The sequence below is a fragment of the Nematolebias whitei genome, chromosome 21, assembly GCF_014905685.2.
Source record: "Nematolebias whitei isolate Nwh7 chromosome 21, NemWhi1, whole genome shotgun sequence".
Taxonomy (NCBI): domain Eukaryota; kingdom Metazoa; phylum Chordata; class Actinopteri; order Cyprinodontiformes; family Rivulidae; genus Nematolebias; species Nematolebias whitei.
In genome coordinates, this window is record NC_056518.1 from 16761932 (window position 1) to 16784163 (window position 22232).

Here is a 22232-nt window from a genome sequence, read left to right on the forward strand (position 1 = left end):
AGGGAGGGGTCAGTGAAGAGCACCGGAGTTGAGCCTTTTGTCATCCAGTGTCTTCAGTAGAGAGAGAGAGACACGAAGAAACGATAAAGCTGATAAATTAAAAAGAATTTTCTTTTATCATGGGATTAATTGATTTATTGTTTATCGTGACAGGCATAAGTGAACGTTGGACTTAAAGCAGGTTTTCTTTGTGGTAACTGTCCAAATATACTGTATCTTGCAACTGATTCACATACTTTTAAAAATGTGCAGCACATCTTTTCAGCTGTCTTATTTGAAATAGACTAAGAATAAGAACAGTCAAAACAGAGTGCAAATAAATAACAGAAAGCTCTGGACGAGTGCTTGAACAAGAGAATGAAAAACACTCTAAAGCGCTTTCAAGAACCTGTACATGACATTCAAAAAGATGCTATACAGCTGTGGACCACTCACCACACATTGAATCAATACACCATTATGTGTGAGAGCAGCATTTCTTGGATCACAGTGTTTGTAACCACTTTTCAAACTGTTCTAGATACATATTTTTTAGAGCCTTGCAGAAAATGTAGCCGCAGACCTTTTTTTACTTTCTATGCAAGACGCATCGTTTCTGCAGGGAAGCAGAACCTCTTCTGAGTGCATTATGATCAGAATACCAGCAAGCTCCAACTGTTGAAGCAGCTAATTTGACTAAACAGATTTGGTAAGGGGCAGCACGGTGGCGCAGTTGTTAGAGCTGCTGCCTCTCAGCGAGCCCCAGTTCAAATCCCAGCTGGGGGCCTTTCTGGGTGGAGTTTACAGGTTCTCTCTGTGCATGCATGGGTTTTCTCCCAGTACTCTGGTTTCCTCCCACAGACCAAAAACATGCATGTTAGACTGATTGGTAACTCTAAACTGTCCCTAGGTGTGAGTGAGAGAGTGAATGGTTGTTTGTCTCGTTTGTCTCATGTGTCCTTGGATGGACTGAAGACCTGTCCGGGGTGTCCCCTGTCTCTCACACAGTGATATCTGGACATGGGCACCAGTGACCACCACAACCCAAAAAGGAAGAAGCGAGTAAAAGACAATAGATGGATGATAGATTTGGTAGGGTGAGGTTCTGCCTCAAGTGCAGGAGTTCAAGTATCGCAGGGTTTTGTTCACGAGATAGTGAGAAGTTCAGGTATCTGGGAGAAACTCGCAGTAGAACCACTGCTCCTCCACATCGAAAGGAGCCAGTTGAGGTGGTTCAGGCATCTGGTAAGAATGCTTCCTGGACGCCCCCCTAGAAGGTGCTTCGGACATGTCCAACTGGAGACCCCAGGGAAGACCCAGGACACGCTGGAGAGACTATGTCTCTCGGTTGAACAGGGAATGCCTTGGTATCCTCCCAGAACAGCTGGAAGAGGTGGCAGAAGGAGATGTCTGGGTCTCCCTGCTCAAGCTGCTGCACCCACAACCCGACTTTGGAACAAGTGGAAGATAATGGATGGATGGATTTGGTTTCCTAATACCTGACCAGTCTCTTCAATGAACAAGAAGCATTACTAAAATCAATGTCTCAGACAATAATGTGATTTAGAGAAATATTTGGCTTTCTGTCCCTTTCAATGTAAAAGTCACAACTTGGAATATTAAAAAAAAAAAAAGTATAAAATGTCAAAAGAAAACGGCATGATGAATTTCCTGGATAAAGTTGATTAAAAACAAGAATGAGTGAATATTATACCCAAATCTTCCCAGCTGCTCCAGTTCAGGCACAGGAGGCCCGTAGGTTTCAATTTGAATAGGTTTGTAGTGGTACAGCACTTCCTCTATCCTGGGCACAGGCTGAAGAGACACATTCTGCCGCTGAAAAACAAACACAAGCAGTACAATAATCATGATGTGCAGTAAAAAACTGACTAGCTTTCCTTCCGGGAATGAATATCGCCCACTGCCTTCCATGCCAATGTTTTAGACTAAGATAACCTTATGTTCAGAAATAACTGAGTTATAGCTATTTTTGGCAAACATTGACAATTATGCACAATCTCACGCATTATTGCAATATCTTGCGTAATCTGTTAGTGCTTGGAGTATGTGTTGTGAACAACTGTCATCTACTGCCACACCAAGGTTTAGCAGTTAATAACTGCTTCTGAGTTTTTTTTAATCTACCCAATGGACGGGATATTTTGTTTACAGACAAACAGGATTGGCTCCAAAAAAATAACTCCAAGGTTTTGAGCAAAGATGTTGCACAACGTGTTGTGTTCAAAGTATAAGTTGGAGATGATGCTCGGCAACTCAAACATCAAATTTTAGCTCAGTTTATGTAAAATAAGTTAATTTGTATTTCTTAAGGTAAATTGTTTGTGGCAGACATCTTGAATTGTGTTGACTCCAAAAGTAAATATCAACTCAATGATTATTTTTTGAAAGTTTCATTAAAATATGCTCAGTGATTGAGGATATTTTAGTAATGGATCAGACAAACAACAAAAACAGCATCACTCCACATTTAGCAACAGGCAAAAAGAAGGGTTTTTAAAAATATTTTATAGGGATTAAAGAGTTCTGTCTTTTCTCCATAATTTGGTAGAGAAACACTATGACTGTTTTTATTGGTCAACTCTTTGTGAGCAACTAAACAATGGACATTTTAACTAGAAGGAAAGAAGTCAGAGCCATTATATAAATACAAATGTTTCCCTGCTGGTTCACTTGGACATAAGATGGGCAACGTTTCATACCAAGCACTGTACTGTGCTCTTCAAACAAAACAGAGGGAACAGTCCCTCAAATTTATGATTTCAATAAGACTTGACCGTGGTATTTAAAGAAAAATAAGAAACTCCACAACAATAATGTGAAACTGTTCGATCTGTGGCTAAGCCGTCAAAGAGGGAATTTCCACACAGCGTTTTCCCCAACATTAAAGAAACAAGAAGCAGAAGACAAGCCAGTGACAAAACCTGGAATTAAAAAAGCTGATGTTTAAACAAGCATTAGCTATTTCAGAGAGCAGCGAAGGAACTCAAGAGACAAAGAGAAGATAAAAAGATAAGAAAGAAAGCAAAGAAAAAAGAAATGGGGGAGAATAAACAACAGAACACAGAGGGGAGTTGATGAAAACCACACTAAACAAGTAACATGTGCCCTGCGGCCACAGACTGCCCTGCCCGCCATCACATATGCTGCGGCTTATGTGATCACACACACACATGCAGACACAAGCACACGGTAATAAAGCGACCAAAGAAGGTACTACAAAGAATGAAAGGGATGTGCAATGGCTCAATAGTACATGCAGTTTTCCTGGTCAATACAAACAAAACAATAAGTGTTGAGACACAGAGAAAGTACCATAAAATCAGCAAAACTCTATAAAATGTTCTTTATTTAATTGTAAATAAAATGTCTTTCTTTATTTAAACTTTGATTTCCAATTCTATTAAGTAGATTTTGGTAATGGGACCAATATACGTTGCTAAACTGTCCCAAAAGTTTCCATACTGGAATACGATCATTTCCCAAATATTTGCTAGAATAATATTTATGCTTGGGTAGGAGAGCATCTACAGTAATAGAGCATTTTTTCCACAAAATTTAAATTCTTATTACCAGAATAAGTTTCAGTGTTTCATCTATCTTAACAGAACATGTCCAAACCTGTTACTTTGTGCAGTAGCTTTTGTTGTTGTTGTTGTTGTTGTTGTTGTTGTTGTTGCGGAGGTGGGGATAGCAGCCGAGACAGTGACAGCAAATTAACAGAAATAAAGTGGGGTTTTTCCAGGGAAGAGCTCATCAAAGCAGAATTTCTACCTTGAACAACACGACTATTTTATGTACATCTCAGGCGTACAATGACATCTCAAAACTAGAACTACAGGTTCTGGTCTTTGACATTATTAAGTCTTCCTTTGTAAAATAATGATAATCCCTCCAGTTAAACCAAACAAAATGCATAGTTTGTCAAGTTTGGCCACATAAACTCACAAAATGATTAGAAGAAAAGAAAAATGTTGTATTTTTAATATTTACTTTGGAATATTTCTTGTATTTTTTTACTTTTGTTGTCATTTTAATTTTGTGTTTAACTGAATGGTAAAGTAATTTGTCAACTGCTGTTATTTTTCTGTACTAAAGGTCCAGTGCTTGGACCAGTACTCTTTACTTTATATTTGCTTCCATTAGGTAAAGTTATTAAACAGCATGGGATAAATTTTCATTGTTATGCTGATGACACACAGTTATATTTGTCCATGAAACCCAATGAATCCAATCAGTTACTTAGACTACAAGCATGTCTTAAAGACATAAAAACCTGGATGACTCTTAAATTTTCTCCTTTTGAACACAGTTAAGACTGAGGTTTTAGTTTTTGGACCTGAGCATCTTAGGAATTAAGTTTTCAGTCCTTCTCCCTCCTTAGATGGCATTAATCTGTCCTCCAGTTCTAATGTTAAAATCTTGGTGTTATTTTTGATCAGGACATATGTCTTTTATCCCCCACATTAAAAACGTTAATAGAACCATCTTCTTCCATCTGCGTAATATCACTAAAATTAGAAACATCTTATCTAAAACTGATGCAGAAAAACTGGTTCATGCATTTGTCACGTCTAGACTGGACTATTGTAATGGTTTATTATCTGGGTGTCAAAATACTTCTTTAAAAAGTCTTCAGTTGATCCAAAATGCTGCTGCCAGAGTCTCTTAACTGGAGTTAGTAGGAGAGATCATATCTCCAGTTTTAGCTTCTCTCCATTGGCTCCCTGTCAAATCTAGAATTGAACTCAAAATCTTACTTCTAACCTACAAAGCTCTCAACAACCTAGCTCCATCTTATATTTGAGATCTAATTGTTCCACAGTTTCCTAACAGAGCACTTCACTCTCAGACTGCAGGCTATCTCGTGGTCCTTAGAGTTTACAAAAGCAGAATGGGAGGCAGCTCTTCCAGTTATCAGGCTCCTCTCTTGTGGAACCAACTTCCAGTTTCTGTCCGTGAGGCTGAAACATTGTCCAGTTTTAAGACTGGGCTTAAGACTTTCCTTTTTGGTAATGGTTAGGATTTGCAGCTACCTTAAGCTTAAACTACTGGAGGACAAATTGACCTCATTTCCTTAAACGAATTGTTAAAATTAAATAGTTTTCATTTGATGTTGTTTTTATCTTAACGTGTAATTCTTGTCCTGCCATTGTGTATCTGTTCCTACCAAACCCAGCCGGTCGAAGCAGATGGCCGCTTGTTCTGAGCCTGGTTCTGCCAAATGTTTCTTCCTCACGAGAGAGTTTTTTCTTCCCACTGTCTCCTTCATGCTTGCTCAAGATGAGACTTCAGTGATGGAGTTAAATTAAAAGTAGTCTGCCCCTCAGATAAATAATGTTAAATTATTATTTTATATATGAATGTTTCTGTTCAGTGCCTTGAGGCAACTTCTGTTGTGACTTGGCGCTGTATAAATGAAATAAACAAAACTAAACTGAACTACTATAGAAATAAAACTGACATTTTAGACCATAGTACAGTTCTGCACAATTTACTTCCTTTTTAAGTGCCGTTAAGTTTTTACAGTGGGGGGTTTGAGAAGTGTTTTAATAAAACATAAGAAATGCACTTCTCTCTAGTTTTTACTCAACCTTTAACCCAAAGGTGTCCTTGTGAACAGTCATCCCATCAGTTAATCCAACTCACAGCAGCTCCACCTCATCTTAATGAAATCCAGACCATAAACTCCCATTACAGTCACTATCCCTCTCTTTCACACTCCTTTGGTCTCTTCATCCATCTTCTTCAGACTTTCAACACTGTTTCTCTTCCCTACTGCGCCAGTCAAGGAGATGCACTGGGACCAAGGTGCCGAGGAAGACGCACAAAGTCCACAAGTGAAGGAGCTACACAGAAAGTGAGCAGCAAATTGGGAGTTGCAGACAGCTCAACTTCAGTAAATCAGATTTTTAAGTGACAGTATGGCCTGAACCCCTCCTCCCACCAGTGTGGAGAAATCAGTTGCATTCTTTAGCAAGGGCACCTTAAAAATTGGCATACGGCCACATTGGCAGGTCCAAACACAGCTTAAACCATTGTTACACAAAAACATAATGAATAAAATCACAAAACATGAGCCAAACTAACATTTGTTGTACTTCTAAATGTATTTGATAGAAGAAAAGCAACTAAGTGTCTATAAACACAGAACTGCTCTCGCAGGGCTACCTTCCAATAATATGTATTGAAAAACTCAAACACGAACTGATCCCCTCCCTGTGTGAATTACAACATACAAGTGTTGTTTTCAAAAATGCTCCAGAGCAAGAAAGCAACACAAAGGGGCGATAGAGAGGACCCTCAGCCAGGCCCAGCAGAGCGGGAATGACTGCAGGACCCAGGGTCTTTGGAACAACGACTGAAAGAGCCAGTCTACACATCTGCTTTAATCATCACAGAGACCCATCCAACTACCTATACAGCACTGCGTACATTTTAAGTTTGTGTATGTACTAGTACTTAAATTCTTATGATACTCTTGTGGCACTAAAGTGAAACTCTGGGGGCCATTAATCTTAATAAAACCGTAGGGGGGATGATTTGAGGAAATCACTGCTGCGCCATTGGGAAGAAGCAGGACGTGGAGGGATATTCCCTAAAGAAAGTTATAGTTTTATTGAAAAATAAAAAAGGCACAGATTTAAAAATGGAACTGATTTTAAAAGCCAAATAAAGCGGTCACATGTTCCAACTCACAAGCTTTTGAAAATAAAGGCAATATATCAAACAGTTGTACATCTTCCAGCCTGTATTTTTGTGACTGACCGCAACACTTCTTTCTCAACTCTTTTGTTTGTCTTACCAATGCAAGTGAATGCATCAGGGTTATTAGCACATCTGACTGAGTGAGGTAGCAAACAATCATGAAACTTTTATAGGACAAAGGTCTCATAAAAGCAACATTACTTCCAGGCTACAAAAGATTTATCCCTAGGGCATCGTGTCTACTGCATGTATCTTTAACACAGACTCAACCATCGCTGATTTGTTTGTTTTTTTAACCAACTAACTTGGCAAGTATAAAGCCATCAATTTGAAGTATAAAAGGTGGTCAATATGAGAGTACCTTGGTTAAATCCTGTCTTTGAAATGCCAGTCTTAGTCAGAGAATTGTGGGTCGTTGCTCAGAATGAACGGTAAAACGTGCAGCACACCAAACACACAACGTAAGCATCAGCACTCTTCAGCACCACCAACTTTTCTGACTTTGCTGCTCAGCAAGACACATCAAGGTTGCAAAGACTAACCTCTCCATCAGCACCTCCCCGCCATAGCTGCATACAAACAAACAAAACCACATTCACTTGGTTCCATGAGACGCAGCCTCAGACAGAGGTTGTGGTTTTTGGACCGGAGCATTTTAGGAATACATTTTTCAGTCTTTCACTTTCTCTGAATGGCATTAATCTGGCCTCCAGCTCTAATGTTAAAAATATTGGTGTTATTTTTGATCAAAACATGTCTTTTATCCCCCACATTAAAAACGTTACTAGAACTGCCTTCTTCCACCTGCGTAATATCACTAAAATTAGAAACATCTTGTCTAAAAACGATGCAGAAAAACTGCATTTATCATATCTAGGCTGGACATTTGCAATTTATTATATGGGTGTCCAAAAAATTATTTGAAAACTCTTTCAGCTGATCAAAAATGCTGCTAACAGAGTCTTAATGAGAGTTGATAGGAGAGATCATATCTCTCCAGTTTTAGCTTCTCTCCACTGGCTCCCTGTCAAATCCAGAATTGAATTCAAATTCTTACTTCTGACCTACAAAGCTCTCAACAACCTAGCTCCATCTTATATTGCAGATCTTATTGTTCCATATTTTCCTAACAGAGCACTTCACTCTCAGACTGCAGGTTTACTTGTGGTTCCTAGAGTTTCCAAAAGCAGAATGGGAGGAAGATCTTTCAGTTATCAGGCTCCTCTCTTGTGGAACCAACTTCCAGTTTCTGTCCGTGAGGCTGACACATTGTCCAGTTTAAAGACTGGGATTAAGACTTTTCTTTTCGATAAATCCTATAGTTAGGATTGGCTTCGTCTCCTGACCTATCCATTAATTATGCTGCTAAAGGCTTAGACTACTGGAGGACAAATTAATCTCATTTCATCAAATTAATAGTTACAAATGAATAATTAGTTTTTTTTATTTATCTTTCCTCCTACTGAGGACCTGCTCACCTCCATTCTGGACCTGCCATTCTGTGTCTCCTTCCTGTCCTCTCAAACCCAGCCAGTCAAAGCAGATAGTTGTTCCATCTTGAACCTGGTTCTGCTGGAGGCTTCTTCCTATTATGAGGGAGTTTTTTCTTTCCACTGTTGCCTTTGTGCTAGCTCAGGATGGGAGACTGCGACGAAATGAAGACTCAACACGTTTGCTAGCTTCCTTCCTTAGATAGAAAACTTTTCTACCGGTAATTGGCATTTATAATGTATGTAAATGTTTTTGTTCAGTGCCCTGAGATAACTTCTGTTGTGACTTGGCATTATTAAAAATAAACTGAACTGAATTGAAGTAATAGCTAGCAAGGCCGTCTTCACTAATGCATAAAGTGATAATGAGAATAATGGAAAGGAAAATGTGTAGAATTGTACAGTGAATAATAACGATGAGCCTAGTTATGAGCTTTGCTACAACCATTTCCTTCTTCTGCAGTGGCACAGCCTCTGTTTCTGTAGGGATAAAGAGTTTTAAGCTGCCCACTGGTACGTTTAGCAGCAAGTAGCAAGTGTAAAAGCTGCTGGCTCGCTGCGCCTTATAAGTTTAAATATATCTGCCTGACCAGTGGCAGCTGCCCCAGTGCAAAGCCCCCAAAGCTGACAAGTCCTTTTTCCGCAGTGCCGACCTGCATGTGGGCAAGTTTTGCTGAGGCCAACCTAAACATGGGTAGAGGCATAAGTGTGAATGCCCACATGTGCTGGTGCCAATCAGGGCCCACGTGGTTTTCTTACCCCATTGAGGTAACCCCCTCATTTCAAGCTCACACCCCACAGCTGCATGGCAGCAAACCAATAAAAATCAAAAGGCAAAGGTTAAAAGCACTGGTTTTTGAATGGCGTCAAGATCCTTTGTTAACTTTTTTGTTGAGAGTGTGAACAAGAGACATGAGGATAATGCAACGAAAACTTAGTGGGGGTTGCAATGAGTACATAGCAACAATTCTCAGATAAAACAGGTTAGACCAGTCTGCTAGAATAAAGCAAAGCAAAGACTGGCCTGCATTCACAAGTGCATCTACTGAGCAGAGGTCACTTTAGAGGACTTAACCAAGTAAGCAAATACACTCACAGCATGTGTGTAAAATTGTGTAGGATTTTCTGGTAGTCAAATTCTGCTGCCTAAATGTGGAATGGCCTACAGCCAGGGAGAACCAAAAGTTATTTTAGCCAGCGACACATCAATGTTTAGGGATAAACTTTCCACCCTGAGTGTGTTGTGAACTGCAGTTTGTTTATGTGTGCGTTTGCCTCCTGTTTCATTAAGCGCCCATGTGGACATTGTCAGGTATGTCAGCTGCTCATGTCAGGCTGCGAGCAGCGGGATGGACCCCGGCAGAGCTGGAACCTGGGAACTTTGATCTAAGACGGTGCTGAAAGCTGCCAAAAGGTGGAAAGATTCCCCATCGGTCATCTGCCTTCAGGAATGGGACACTGACGCAGCTGAACACAATCCCCTATCTGCACTAACACACTCTTATGTGAGCATTTATCAACAAAAACAAAGCCAGTGTTTGACACTGAACCTGTTACACAACTACTTACAGTACACATAATTTATATGCTAATTTATATCTATGTTCTGCGCAAAGCAGATGGCAAACGACTTCTGTCAGCATGACTTTTGTCATCAAACTTGGGTGTAATGTTGTGTCAGACAACAAGCAACCTGTTTAAACCGTGAGTCGTTGCCTCCCTCCCACGCAGAGCATGGCTTTTGATATCAGCGAACATCTTCTTTTAAAAGACACTTTATACTTCAAAGCATGTATAGTCAGACTGGGCGGGGGGTAGGGGGAGTGTATATGTGTATGTGTGTGTGTCTTTGAGTTCAATAGAATATCTACAAAGTGAGGGATTAGTGAGCGTTACCAGAAAATTCCTGAGGCAAGACCAGGCCCATCCCACTTCCCATCACACCTGGAATAATACTCCTACTTTCCCCCAGAATTGGCCAACTTCCTCAACAGTCCAGTCGACTGTGATGCTAGTACACAGCCAGGAATACCAGGGTTTAGTCTGGATTCCCCTACACCAGTTCTAAGAAAAGTCACTCTGGCACTGAATGATGCCAGCCTGGCTGAGAATAACACACTCGTGTTCCCTGCACACAACATATCATGACTAGATTCAGCGTAAGATCACTCTTTAAATATAGCCTGGAATGACTGAGACACTGAGGAAGAGTTGGCATCCTCAAGTTCAGTGGTGAGCTGGATGGATGATGAAACAAGTGACCGCTCACCTTGACTCAGGCTGAAGCAGCTGCCCTAAAAACCTAAGAGGTGAGGTGGAGGGTGTGGGGCAGACTGGGTAAGGGGTAATCAATTTAGCTTCTATCACTTGCACATTTGCACAACAAAACAACCTAGATAGATGATTGTTTTGCTGATAAGAGCTTAAAGATACTCTTTTTGAAATAACAAAAAATAATAAATAAATAAAAATCACAAGTTCCTGGAGCCATTTTACAGATATGACAACTAAAGAAATCGCATTTCCTGCAGAAATGCAGTGTGAATGCTTTTTGCAGAAGAACTTGCTGAAAAACAGCTAAAATTTGAAAAAAAAAAAAAACATGCTGAAATGTAGCTGAAATAGAAGACTAAGCCTACTTTAGCAGAAAAGAGTAGAAATAACACATATTTGCTGAATAAGCAGAAATGTGCGCAAAAATTAAGTAGTTAGCTAAAAAAGCTGAAATTAAGAGGAAAAAGTGGCTGAAAAGTAGAAAGAAGCTTAAACTACCAGAAGGAAGTGGAACGAGCTAAAATGAGGCCCAAAAAATTTGAATTAGTGGAAAATGCTGAAATTTGTATAAAAACAGCTAAATAATAGCTGAAATAGCAGAAAAAGCTGATACTAGCAGAAAAAAGCTGAAATGAGCATAACAAGCTAAAATTACCATAAAGAAGTTATTTATAGACAATAAAGTATACCGGTACTGTCGGTACCTCTATCTATAGGGGTGCACCGATTGCAGTTTTCTGGCCGATCACCGATTTCTAAAAAGCCTGACCTGCCGATTCAGATTTTGGCCAATACCTCTTTTGTTTTATAAGCGACACTGTCGGGTGTTATTAGGTCACAATGCACCTTCAATATTTAATCTTATTTTATTGAAAAATATACCCTTGAACAATATCATAGAAACAATACAAACGTGTTTTAACTGGCCATGAGGTAGTGCTCTGAAATATAAAGTAAGTTTAGACAGTTGTTGTTAAAATAAAAAAAAAAAATGGTAAAATCAGTTTCTCATGTAAGTATCGGCCAATCTCCGATTTCCCAAAATTAAGGAAATCAGGGCTGATAAATCAGCTGCCCGATTTATCAGTGCACCTAGTTATTTAGGTTGAAAGTAGCAAAAATTACCAAGGAAAACTTGAATTTATCTGCAAACAGCTGAAATTAGCTAAAAATGCTAAAATGTAGCTGAAAATGTAAAACAAGCTTACTGTAAATTAGCAGAAGAAAGCAGAAAGAACATGTTTGCCCTATTAGGCTGAAAGAAGCAGAAATGAGCACAAAACAGAGGAAGTTATCTGGAAAAAGCAGCTGAAATTAGCATTAAAAAACAGCTGAAAAGTAGCTAAAATATCAGAAAGTAGCTTAAATTACCAGAAGTAGAGAGAGCACATTTTTGCTGAATTAGGCTGAAAATGTTGAAAAGAGTGCAAAAAATTTGGGATTAGCTGAAAAAGTTAAAATTAGCATAAAAACAGCTAAATGGAAGCTGAAATAGCAGATAAAGCTCAAACTTGCAGAAATAAGCTGAAAGGAGCACAACAAGCTGAAATTAGCAGAAGTTAAAAGAAGCACAAATGTTAGCAGAAAGAATCAGACAGGAGCACAAAACAGCTGAAAGAACAGCTGAAATTAGCTGAAAAATGTTTAAATATGCACAAGGAAGCTGAAAGGAGCTGAACCAGAACAAAATGTGAAAGGAGCAGTAAAAGGTTGTGAACAGGAGGTAAAATGAGCTCAATTCATTTTCTATTAGACAAAAAGTGGCAGAAAAGGCTAAATATTTCAAAAAGCTAAAGCTGCATCGATACTAAAAGTCATAGCAGGATAGTCCTGAAAGAGCCGAATGTTTTGAGATAAAGTTGTTGAAACAGTTTAACAGCGGGCCGAGAAGCATGCTAAAAACTAACAGAAGAAAAATGGATCACTATAGTGTGAATGCTTCATAAACATTCACACTATTAATGATTTCGGATTTTAGCACTAAATTCTTTTTTTTTGCAGTAAAGATAAATAAAAATGTGGCTAAGCCTCATTTATTACTGATTTGTTTCCACTAATTTGTACTGTCTGCAGCAAGAAACCACAAGCTGTAAGATGAACGAATTCCAGCAATCTGCAGGAACCCACCGATCTGTGCTGAAACCCTACCAAGTCAAACAAGTCATTCGAATGGACTCCGAGCTGAAAAGACATCCAAACCAACACTTTCCTCTGCCTCACGTCTCCGAGTCCAACCAAGCAGATGCTGCTGGTAAGAGCTCTGCTTCACCAACAGCACCTCAAAATGTGAAGATTTAGAGAAATTTAAGAAGGAAGGATGAAAAAGCAGCCACTAAAAAGCCAAGAACAACATAATCATGGTGGTTCTTTCTACATCAGCAAGTTTAACTTCACACTTTAAGTCGAGGGAGTAAAATCGATTTGGGGCTTTTACGCTGTCTCTTAAGAAACAAGAAAAATTATTTATATTCAAATGTGTCAAAATCTAGTTTTGAGCTTCAGGTGAGTGTGAAGCTGAAATCTCTCCCACACGTCGCTGAACTGTGGGAAGACAACTATGCCTCATGAGGGTTGCTGTGGGAGGAGAGGAGATGATGACGCAGCCTATCTCATCACTTTAAAATGAATATAAATGACTGAAAGCCTGCACTCCAGCCAAGTAAGAAGGTTTCTGTGTTTGCATAAAGCTGAAAACTCAGAGGAGCTAAAGCACTGAGCCCGCATGCTCCATCTCTCTGTGGGACCCACTGCTCATAAAAAGGAATGTGATGACATGACCGAAGAGGTCAGGGTCCATTCCTGCACTGAAGAAGCACCAGATGAGGAAAAGATTTTGAGGTCTGGGCTGTTATTAACACTGCATTATCAACTCAGCATACTGTTTAGTGCTACATATTGTCATCATTGTATGTTATTTTTCAAAAACGCCTCCAAAAAGTTTAGAAATATACAAGATAGAAATGTAAAAGACTGACTTATACTTACCATTTGGATTCCAGTTGAAAATATACTGGTAGGCTTCACGTTCTGTTTCTGCTGCTCGATCTCCGTCTCCAGCTGGGCAGCACGAACTTTGTGCTTGGCGAGTAAGATGGTGGCAGGAAGCTGAGACTGCTCCTGAAGGAACATGTGGGGTTTAGGATTTTATGAGAATTCACAGAATGTCAAGAGAGAGCGTCATTAAGAACGTTTTGCTCAGAGAGCATGGCGGCAGCCCTAACCAATCATTCATCGCTGTTAACTAGATAACCATCAGCAAATGGTGCTTTCAAGTTGGCGGTCACTGTCCTGAAGCTATATTAAAGCTGTAGCACTGCAGGGGATGCCATTTAAAAATCTCCTCCACCCCCACGCAAGGTCAGGTGTTTTGGTTTCTTCGGTGGAGTGTTGCCAAGCACGAATGTTTTAAGAACACAAGCTTGGAAAAAGTGAGGAGGTAGGACAGGCGACCTTCAACAGGATGGAAAATGTATGAATGAATGTTGAGTGTGCAAATGGCCACAGGGACATGGAGATGTCAGAGCTCAAGAGAGTTCTCCTCAGAGGGAAGAAAGAGCTGATCTCATCTGCCAACAAACAGGCCCCGTGCCTTAAGCAAATAAACACACGGCTTAACCTGCTATCTGTGATGGTCCTTCAGCAGACCGCTTCGCAGGAACAATCACTTCCAAAGCTCTCGGCTCAAAACAATGGTGCCAAACAGCTTTAGAATCATAGAATGAGAACAATGCAAACCCACAGCACAATGACCCAAATAAGCTCTTATTGATCTCCCAGACGGAAACCCATAAGGTGACTGTATGTGTTGAAGTATGTGCATCAGACGGAGTATCTGTCATGACGTCCTCTTTGCATCAACAGACGAGTCATTCTATATAAATATGGACGTGTTGTTTTTTTTTTCTCCTCACCAGTTCATCCAGCAGAGCCTGTTTGTTCTTCCTCTTGACCTGCAGCTGCCTCTGCTCCTCCTGCAGCACCTCCAGCCTCCGCTGCTCGTTGCTCTGCTGTTCCAGGAGAAGCAGCTCCTCCAGCTCCTCCTGCTCTCGTGTCTGAGAATGAGAAAGAAAATAAAATAACGATCATGTAAAGCATCCATAAAGCCTCTGCTGATGCCACATGACCCTGCAGTTTGGCCTGTTTTAGAGGAGGAAGCAAGCTTTAACACACCATGAGTTTATTTTGGAGCTTAATTATGAATAAACTTAATAGTACATACAAGCTTGGCCTTATTTTTCTGGATGATGTCTTTGTTTTCTTTCTGGTATTGCTCCATCCTCAGCTTGGTGTTTTCCACATCAATGTTGTTTGTGAGGTTATACACTGCAGGAAAACATCGAAAAACATAAAAAGTTTTACTCATAAGAGTTGTCATTATGGCATGCTGTTTTATTTTTTATTCAAACATTTGTAAAACTGTAATTATGACATTTTTTACATTATTAAAGGGTATAACCTTGACAATTATAATATCTAACAAATAGTCATCTTTTTTAAGTCCCCCAAACTGGATCGGAAAGGCTGTTTGGCGTTGATTATGGAGTGTTAAGGTCATTTGACTGTGTGCTAAATTAATTAATTTTTTTAATCATGTGCCTTTAAACTTGTGGTTAAAAAATGTTTCTTAGCCCATAATAATTTTCTGAAATGACAGCGTTCTCCAGAATGAGCTGCAACACAGTTCCACAGTGCCAAACTGTAAAAAATAACAGCTTTAAATGTTGAGTCATCCCTCGTTTCTTTATGCTTTCCTTCTAGAGAGCCAGAAATTCTTGACAATTTTTTAAAGTAGCCTTGATCAACAGTTCTTAAAACTTACTGAAGGTCTTTCAGTTTTTTTTTTTTATTTTTGCTGCTTTCTTTAATCATTTTCTGTCGAATAACATTTCAGAGAGAAGTTTTTGATTGATTGTTTGTTAAGTACGACGGAGCTTTAGGGTCACGCTAAGAAAAAAAATTATAAATTACAAAATTACATTGCCACTATAAGAAAAATTTTTTTTTAAAGCCATACAATTACTAGAATAAAGCCCCACAAGTCGGATCCACGGCGCAACCAGTCAATCAATCCAGTAGGCGTCGGCAAATGAGCAATCTGAAGCTAAATGCTCCTTACCTGTAGAGAGCTGTGCTGCAGCCCATCGGAGCGTACCAACTTATACCCCTTTTCCATAAGTAACAGTACAGCACGGTTTGACTTGACTCGGCACGGTTCCAAAGCTTTTCCTCTAGTAACGGTTCGTAGAACCGGTCTCTTTTTTAAGAACCCTTTTCTCTGGGGTTCCAAGCGGGCTAACTGTAAACAGGTTCAACGTCCTGATACTGATAATAATCTGATGCTGATGTGCTGACAGATTAACTATCTCCTTATCTGATAAAACCAATACCAAAGTATAACTTAACAAGATGCTCAACATTCTTCATTTGACCACAGTTAAAATGTGGTAAACCCTGTTCTATCGTGTCGGAGTTCGGATAATATTACAACTCATTTAGCTTCGGATTGGTCATTTGCTGACACGCCTACTGGATTGATTGACAGGTCGCGTCATGGATCCGACTCGTGGAAAAAAATAAATAAACGAGAGTTGGAAAAAAAAAAAAGTCTTGTACGATTTTATTCTCGTAATATTAAGACTTTATTCTCATAATTTTATGGCTGTTAAAAACATTTTTAGCGTGCCCTAAAGCTCCGTCACAATTAAGCCCCTACCTTTGACCAATGAATCATTCAGGCAAAATAAGACTCCTAAACCAAAAGGATGAACCAGTGTTGAGTCGGTACATGACAGAACAGTTTTCAATAGAATCTTTAGGTACTTTATAAGCAGCTTGTCACAAAGACACAATTAGTTTCCTTTTTTTGTTGTTGTTTTAGTTTAATCAATAAAAATGCCAAAGTACACACAATCTGTCAGATATAAAAATGTATTTTTTTTTTTTGCACAAACCAGTTGATTCCCAAAGAGCAATCAGTAGAAAACATGGCATACAGTTGATAATCACTGAAAGATTGTGCACTTCCCACTGTCCACACAATATCTAGCTCCTTAGCTCCATCCATGCTAAAAGTCTTTTGAGGGCTTTGAGTCAAGACGTCACTGCAAAATGTTTCCTAACTCAACATCTTGAATGGCAATAAGGCCTTTGAAATAGACAAAAGTCAAGGAGGAAATGCAATACTTGTTTCAAAACAAAGCAATTCAAGCTTATCGCCTACCAATGTCCTCGACCTGCTCCAGATAATCGTTATATTCTCTCAGGCTGGAGAAGTCAAATTCTCTCTTGTTGTAACTGCAAAGAAACAAGAACACCGATGATAGAAATAGTAAAAACTTGATGAGAACAAATATGCATCTGTTGGCTCAGTCATTTTATAAATCCCTCTCTGCAAACGGCCTAAAACACACACATCAGATATCAATTAAGGGGCTATTAAAAAAGCAGATAGGATGGAGGGAAAGAGGGCAGGGAGGGGCTGCGAAGTAAAAATCTGGCAGGGAAAGAGCCTTCCCATTTGAGCCCCCCCTGGGGAGACTCATTGTCTACAAAACAAACAGTGTAATGAGAAAGACAAAGGCAGCTTAAGAAGAGGGAGGAGGCATGGTGTGACATAAACACACAGAACCCCACCCACCGCCCTCGTGGTCACCCCCTCACTCACATTTTCATCACCTTCTTGCGGATCTCCACCTCTTTGTCGATGGTTGGGTCTTCGAAGAGCTGCACGCGAAAGTTGCTCTTCCTGAGCGGTGTGTCACACTGAACGCAGCTGCCTGAGCCGCGCGCAAACAGCATCTCCACGCAGTTCTCGCATCTGTGCACGAAAACAAAACTGACATTCACAACGAAGCACCTTAAGAGTCTGCTTCACGTGTACGTGTGAAGCCAGGTGTAGCTGCTGAGACGCAATTTCCCACAAAGTAAAGCCAATTGCTGTGTATTTCTCTGTTTCTGAGACATCAACAGGCACTCTGAGCAATAATGGTGCGTAAGAATATTTCCTCTGAGTGCTCGAAGATGGCTGGGATTACAATCAGAAGGTCAATTAGCCTGCTTCACACTCTTAGACTAGAGGAAATTAGTCCAACAGCCCCCCTTCAATGGTTTCTCTGCTTGCAGAGGAAAAACATTTGCTTTCTTGTTATTCCATCAAACCTCAACCATTCTAACATGTAGTGCAATGCTTTGTAATTCATAGTTCGCTCTGTCACTTCAAGAATGGACTATATGTTGCATAATTTAGGAGTGAGAAACAAAAAAATGCAGCGGTTTGTGTGCGCTATTAATTAAACACACACAAAAAAGACCATTTCCCCCAATTAAATAAAGAAATACATTAAGCGGACGTGCTAATTTGGAAATTGATTACCGCCTTCTATCGAACAGCAAAAGCTGATGACAATGCGTTTTTGTTTGTTTGTTTAAATGTATTTGTAAATGAAACTCACAATAACTAATCACTGGTTGATCATCTACACCCGATTGACTTTTGGAGTCACTCCCATTCAAGATGGCTGCCACATGCAACTGATGTTAAAACCCAAAAATAATTGCTATAACTCGGTCAATTTAACAGATTCCATTCTAAAACCTGGTGTGGTGGAGGCTAAGACTGATCTGTATCAGTGCTAACACATAACACAAGATTTGTGTTTAAAATTTTACCATTTACTATCTGGAGTCAACCCTGTCAGTCTGTTAATAAAATATCTCTTTTACCATTTGATTGATTTAAATTAAACTTTCAGAAAATAATTATTAAATGGACAGCAACAACTAAGTAACTTGTTGAGTTTATGCTTCCATTAGGTAAAGTTATTAAACAGCATGGGATAATAGTTATATATGTCCATGAAACCCAATGAATCCAATCAGCTACTCAGATTACAAACATGTATTAAAGACATAAAAACCTGGATGACCCTAAATATTCTGATTTTAAACTCAGACAAGACAGCGGTTGTGGTTTTAGGACCCGAGCATCTTAGGAATAAACAATGCAACCTTTCATTTCCTATAGATGGCATTAATTTGGCGACCAGCTGTAATGTAAAAAATCTTGGTGTTATTTTTGATCGGGATGTCTTTTAACCCCCATATTAAAAACGTTATTAGAAATGCCTTCTTCCACCTGCATAATATCACTAAAATTAGAAACATCTAGTCTAAAAATGATGCAGAAAAACTGGTCCAGGCATTTGTCATATCTAGGCTGGACTATTACAAAAGTTATTTAAAACGTCTTTAGTTAATCCAAAATACTGCTGTCAGAGTTTTAATGAGAGTTGGTAGTAGAGATCATATCTCTCCAGTTTTAGCTTCTCTCCACTGACTCCCTGTCAAATCCAGAATTGAATTCAAAATCTTACCTCTAACATACAAAGCTCTCATCATCCTAGCTCCATCTTATATTACTGATGTTATTGTTCCATACTTTCCTAACAAAGCACTTCACTCTCAGACTGCAGGTTTACTTGTGGTTCCTAGAGTTTCCAAAAGTAGAATGGGAGACAGATCTTTCAGTTATCAGGCTCCTCTCTTGTTGAACCAACTCCCAGTTTCTGTCCATGAGGCTGACACCATGTCTACTTTAAGATTAGACTTTAGTCTTTTCTTTTTGATAAATCCAATATTTAGGGTCAGCTTGGGTTTTCTGAGCAATCCCTTAGTTATGATACTATAGGCTTAGACTGCTGGAGGACAAAGTGACCACATTTCCTCACTTTGCTGCTATTTATACTTGCTCTATTCTACCTGTTTGTATATTTGTAATTATTTATATCCTTAACATGTGGGGTGGTTTTTTTTGTCTTTTCTCCTATAGAAGGTACACCTGGACCTGTCATTCTATGTTTGTCTGTTTCTACTTCCTGTCTTCTCAACGCCCAGCTGGTCGAAGCAGATGGCCGCTCATCCTAAACCTGGTTCTGCTGGAGGTTTCTTCCTGTTTAAAGGGAGTTTTTTCTTTCCACTGTTGCTTTGTGCTTGCTCAGGATGTGAGACTGCAAAGAAGAGAAAATTCAACAAAACCTGCTGGCTTCCTTAGATGGATAACTTTTACTAATTGGCTTTTATTATGTATGTAAATGTTTTTGTACAGTGCCTTGAGATGGCTTCTGTTGTGACTTGACGCTGTATAAATAAACTGAATTGAATTGAGCCAATCCAAATCAAATTGGCCTCCGCATCTAATTGAAACAGAGTCAATTTTGCATATTTTAAGACCAAATTTTATGTGACAGTAGCTGAGAGTCACTCGTGTGACATCTACATTGCATAAGATTGCATATAATGTTTCAATTTTCACCAAAACAGATGCAATTCTGTCATTGGCCGACACAAAATTATTTTATTCTAAAACTCAGGAGAAGTGCAATATTTATTATTTTATTAAACTTTATTTAACCAGGCAAATCCCACTGAGATCACAGATCTCAATTGTAAGGGAGGCCTAGGCCTGAAGGCAGTCTGACTTGCATGTTTTTGGACTGTGGGAGGAAATCGGAGTACTCGAAGAAAAACAACGCAAACATGAAGAGAACATGCAAACTCCACACAGAAATACCCCAGGTCCAACCTGGGGATTGAACACAGGACTCTCTTACTTTGAAGCAACAGTGCTAACCACTAAGCCGTTGTGCTGCCAACATGATATGCATTCCTTCAAAAAAAAAAAAAAAAATGCTAAGACTCAAATTTGTTTTTATTAAAGCAAAAGACTCATTACGTAGAGCTGAAGCCCTAATTACTGGGGAAATTAGGACATTATTGATCAAAATATTTAGGGATGCATGGTATTGGATTTTGGGCCGACATCCGATATATCGATATGTTAAAACGTATTTGGCCGATAACCCATACTGATATTTTATATACTTTCCTCTGTCAGACCATATTCTTCTTATTTAGGCTTATCTGCTACACAATTTGTGTAAGAGCTGTAAGAGCTGGTGACATATATTCAGTAACAGTCATATGATATGCATAGCACTTTTAACTTATATTAAATGAAAAGTGTTAAATGTTATTTATTAGTATTAGTCACTTGCGATGCTGTCTCACGTATGGAGGCTTGTTCCAGGTTCCTAGCTGCAGTGTGGGATCCTCTGCTCTCTTGTGCATGAAGGAAAGACTTTTTAAGATCAAGTTTTTGTCTATCCATTGTGCCGTAAGACTAATCATGCTAACGGGGCTAACACGACGCCCAAATGTCTGCGATAAAACTCACCCAAGTGCTATCAGCTATTAGCTTCTCAATGATGCCGGAGATGACGGGTTGTAACTCTGGTAAGGCTACGTCGGAAAAATATCTCGGAATGAGGACAATGTAGCGAGGCTCAATGTAGTCCAAAAATCTTCAGAATCCAATATCCTCAACGGAAAAACAAAACTTCCACACCTTCGAAATTTTTGACTTCTTCCTCTCCGCCATGCAGGTAGGTACACGTGACGTCATCACGTTGTACTGGTGCTGCAGTCATCCTTGTCACAGGGTTGCCATACAAAAACAGCGTCTTTTATATCGGTGAGTTATTTTAATGGAATAGCCGATGTACAATATTTAACTTTAACGCTAAAATCGGCCGATACCATGCCGATAATATTGTGCATCCCTAAAAATATTTGTTCTAACCCTGTTTCATAAATTTCTTACACAGTAAATAAAGCAGGGCAGCTCTTTACGTTTTCATATGACAGTTTAATCTCTAATTCAGTGCAATTTAAAACAATTTGGGGGGATTACATCAGGTCAAACCCAGATTTAAACCAGAAGATTTGCTTCCATCACAACAAACTCCATGGCAACCTGTCAATGTTCCTACCTGAGGCCACAGTCCTCAGTCTAACCATAAATCACACCTTTATGCAGGTAGTCGCACTCATCAGTCACACTCCAGTGAAGAGTGGACTCCACAGACAATGGGGAATGTCCCTTTGTCTCCCCTGATGGAGAGGAGAGCCTGGATAAACGTTTATGCAGTGTACTCTTTTAATTAAGTCTCTTTGGAGCGTTATTTCCACAGGAATCCACCTTCCAACTCATGATCACCCTCACAAAAAATGGACATCTGGTTTTCTAATGGCGCTATGAGGTTTTGAGCATGGACACTATTCATAATAAAACAGAGCAAAGCTGTTGGGGAAAAGGCAGATTTATCAGTAAACGGCGCTGATGGCAAGGCTGACTCACATCGTTCCAGAAGTGACTCAAAAATCAAAAGTTTTCCAGAAACAGAACAAGTCAGACTGTAAATCCTTTCACATCATCAGCAAGACACTAAAAAAAAATCAGCTAAAGAAGAAAACTGCAGAGACATGGGATTTGTGTGTTTATACTTAACGTTTCAAATAAGGGTCAAACAAGCCCAACCTGCCATTTCTGACGCTAAGCGTTTGCACTTATACAACAATGGCATCAAGCACTATCGTATGTCAGCTTAGCTTGGCTGTAATGAAGCAGCAATATTGAAAATGAAAGCTGAATGACAGAAACATTTGTGCTGTCCAGTTGGTGCCTCGAGTGTGAAGAGCGCCTGCTCAAGTGCACCCTGGAAGAGGCAGATGTTCGCTGTGGCCTCAGGCTACCAGAGCTCTATAGGCCTTGCCATATGGAGGTAGATGGAGGGATTCGGCTTGTTTCCACAGGCCCACAAAGAGTCCATTCATCAGCACGGGGCAAGGAGTGGGGCGTAGCTTGCCCTCTGCCCCATAAATAGACCACACAGCCAAACTCTCCAAAGGGCAAATCCTGTGTAACTC

At 39.6% G+C, this 22232-nt stretch overlaps 1 protein-coding gene across 1 annotated transcript in view; it reads right to left on the reverse strand.

Annotated features, from left to right (window-relative positions):
* mnat1 (MNAT1 component of CDK activating kinase) overlaps window positions 1–22232 on the reverse strand; it is a 41941-nt gene that overhangs the window by 14977 nt on the left and 4732 nt on the right. The window contains exons 2-7 of the mRNA XM_037695345.1: window positions 17134–17286; window positions 16690–16763; window positions 14689–14792; window positions 14381–14521; window positions 13455–13586; window positions 1694–1815 (exon numbers count right to left, since the gene is read on the reverse strand). Of these exons, the coding sequence (XP_037551273.1) occupies window positions 1694–1815; window positions 13455–13586; window positions 14381–14521; window positions 14689–14792; window positions 16690–16763; window positions 17134–17286 (726 nt within the window). The remainder of the gene's footprint in view (window positions 1–1693; window positions 1816–13454; window positions 13587–14380; window positions 14522–14688; window positions 14793–16689; window positions 16764–17133; window positions 17287–22232) is intronic.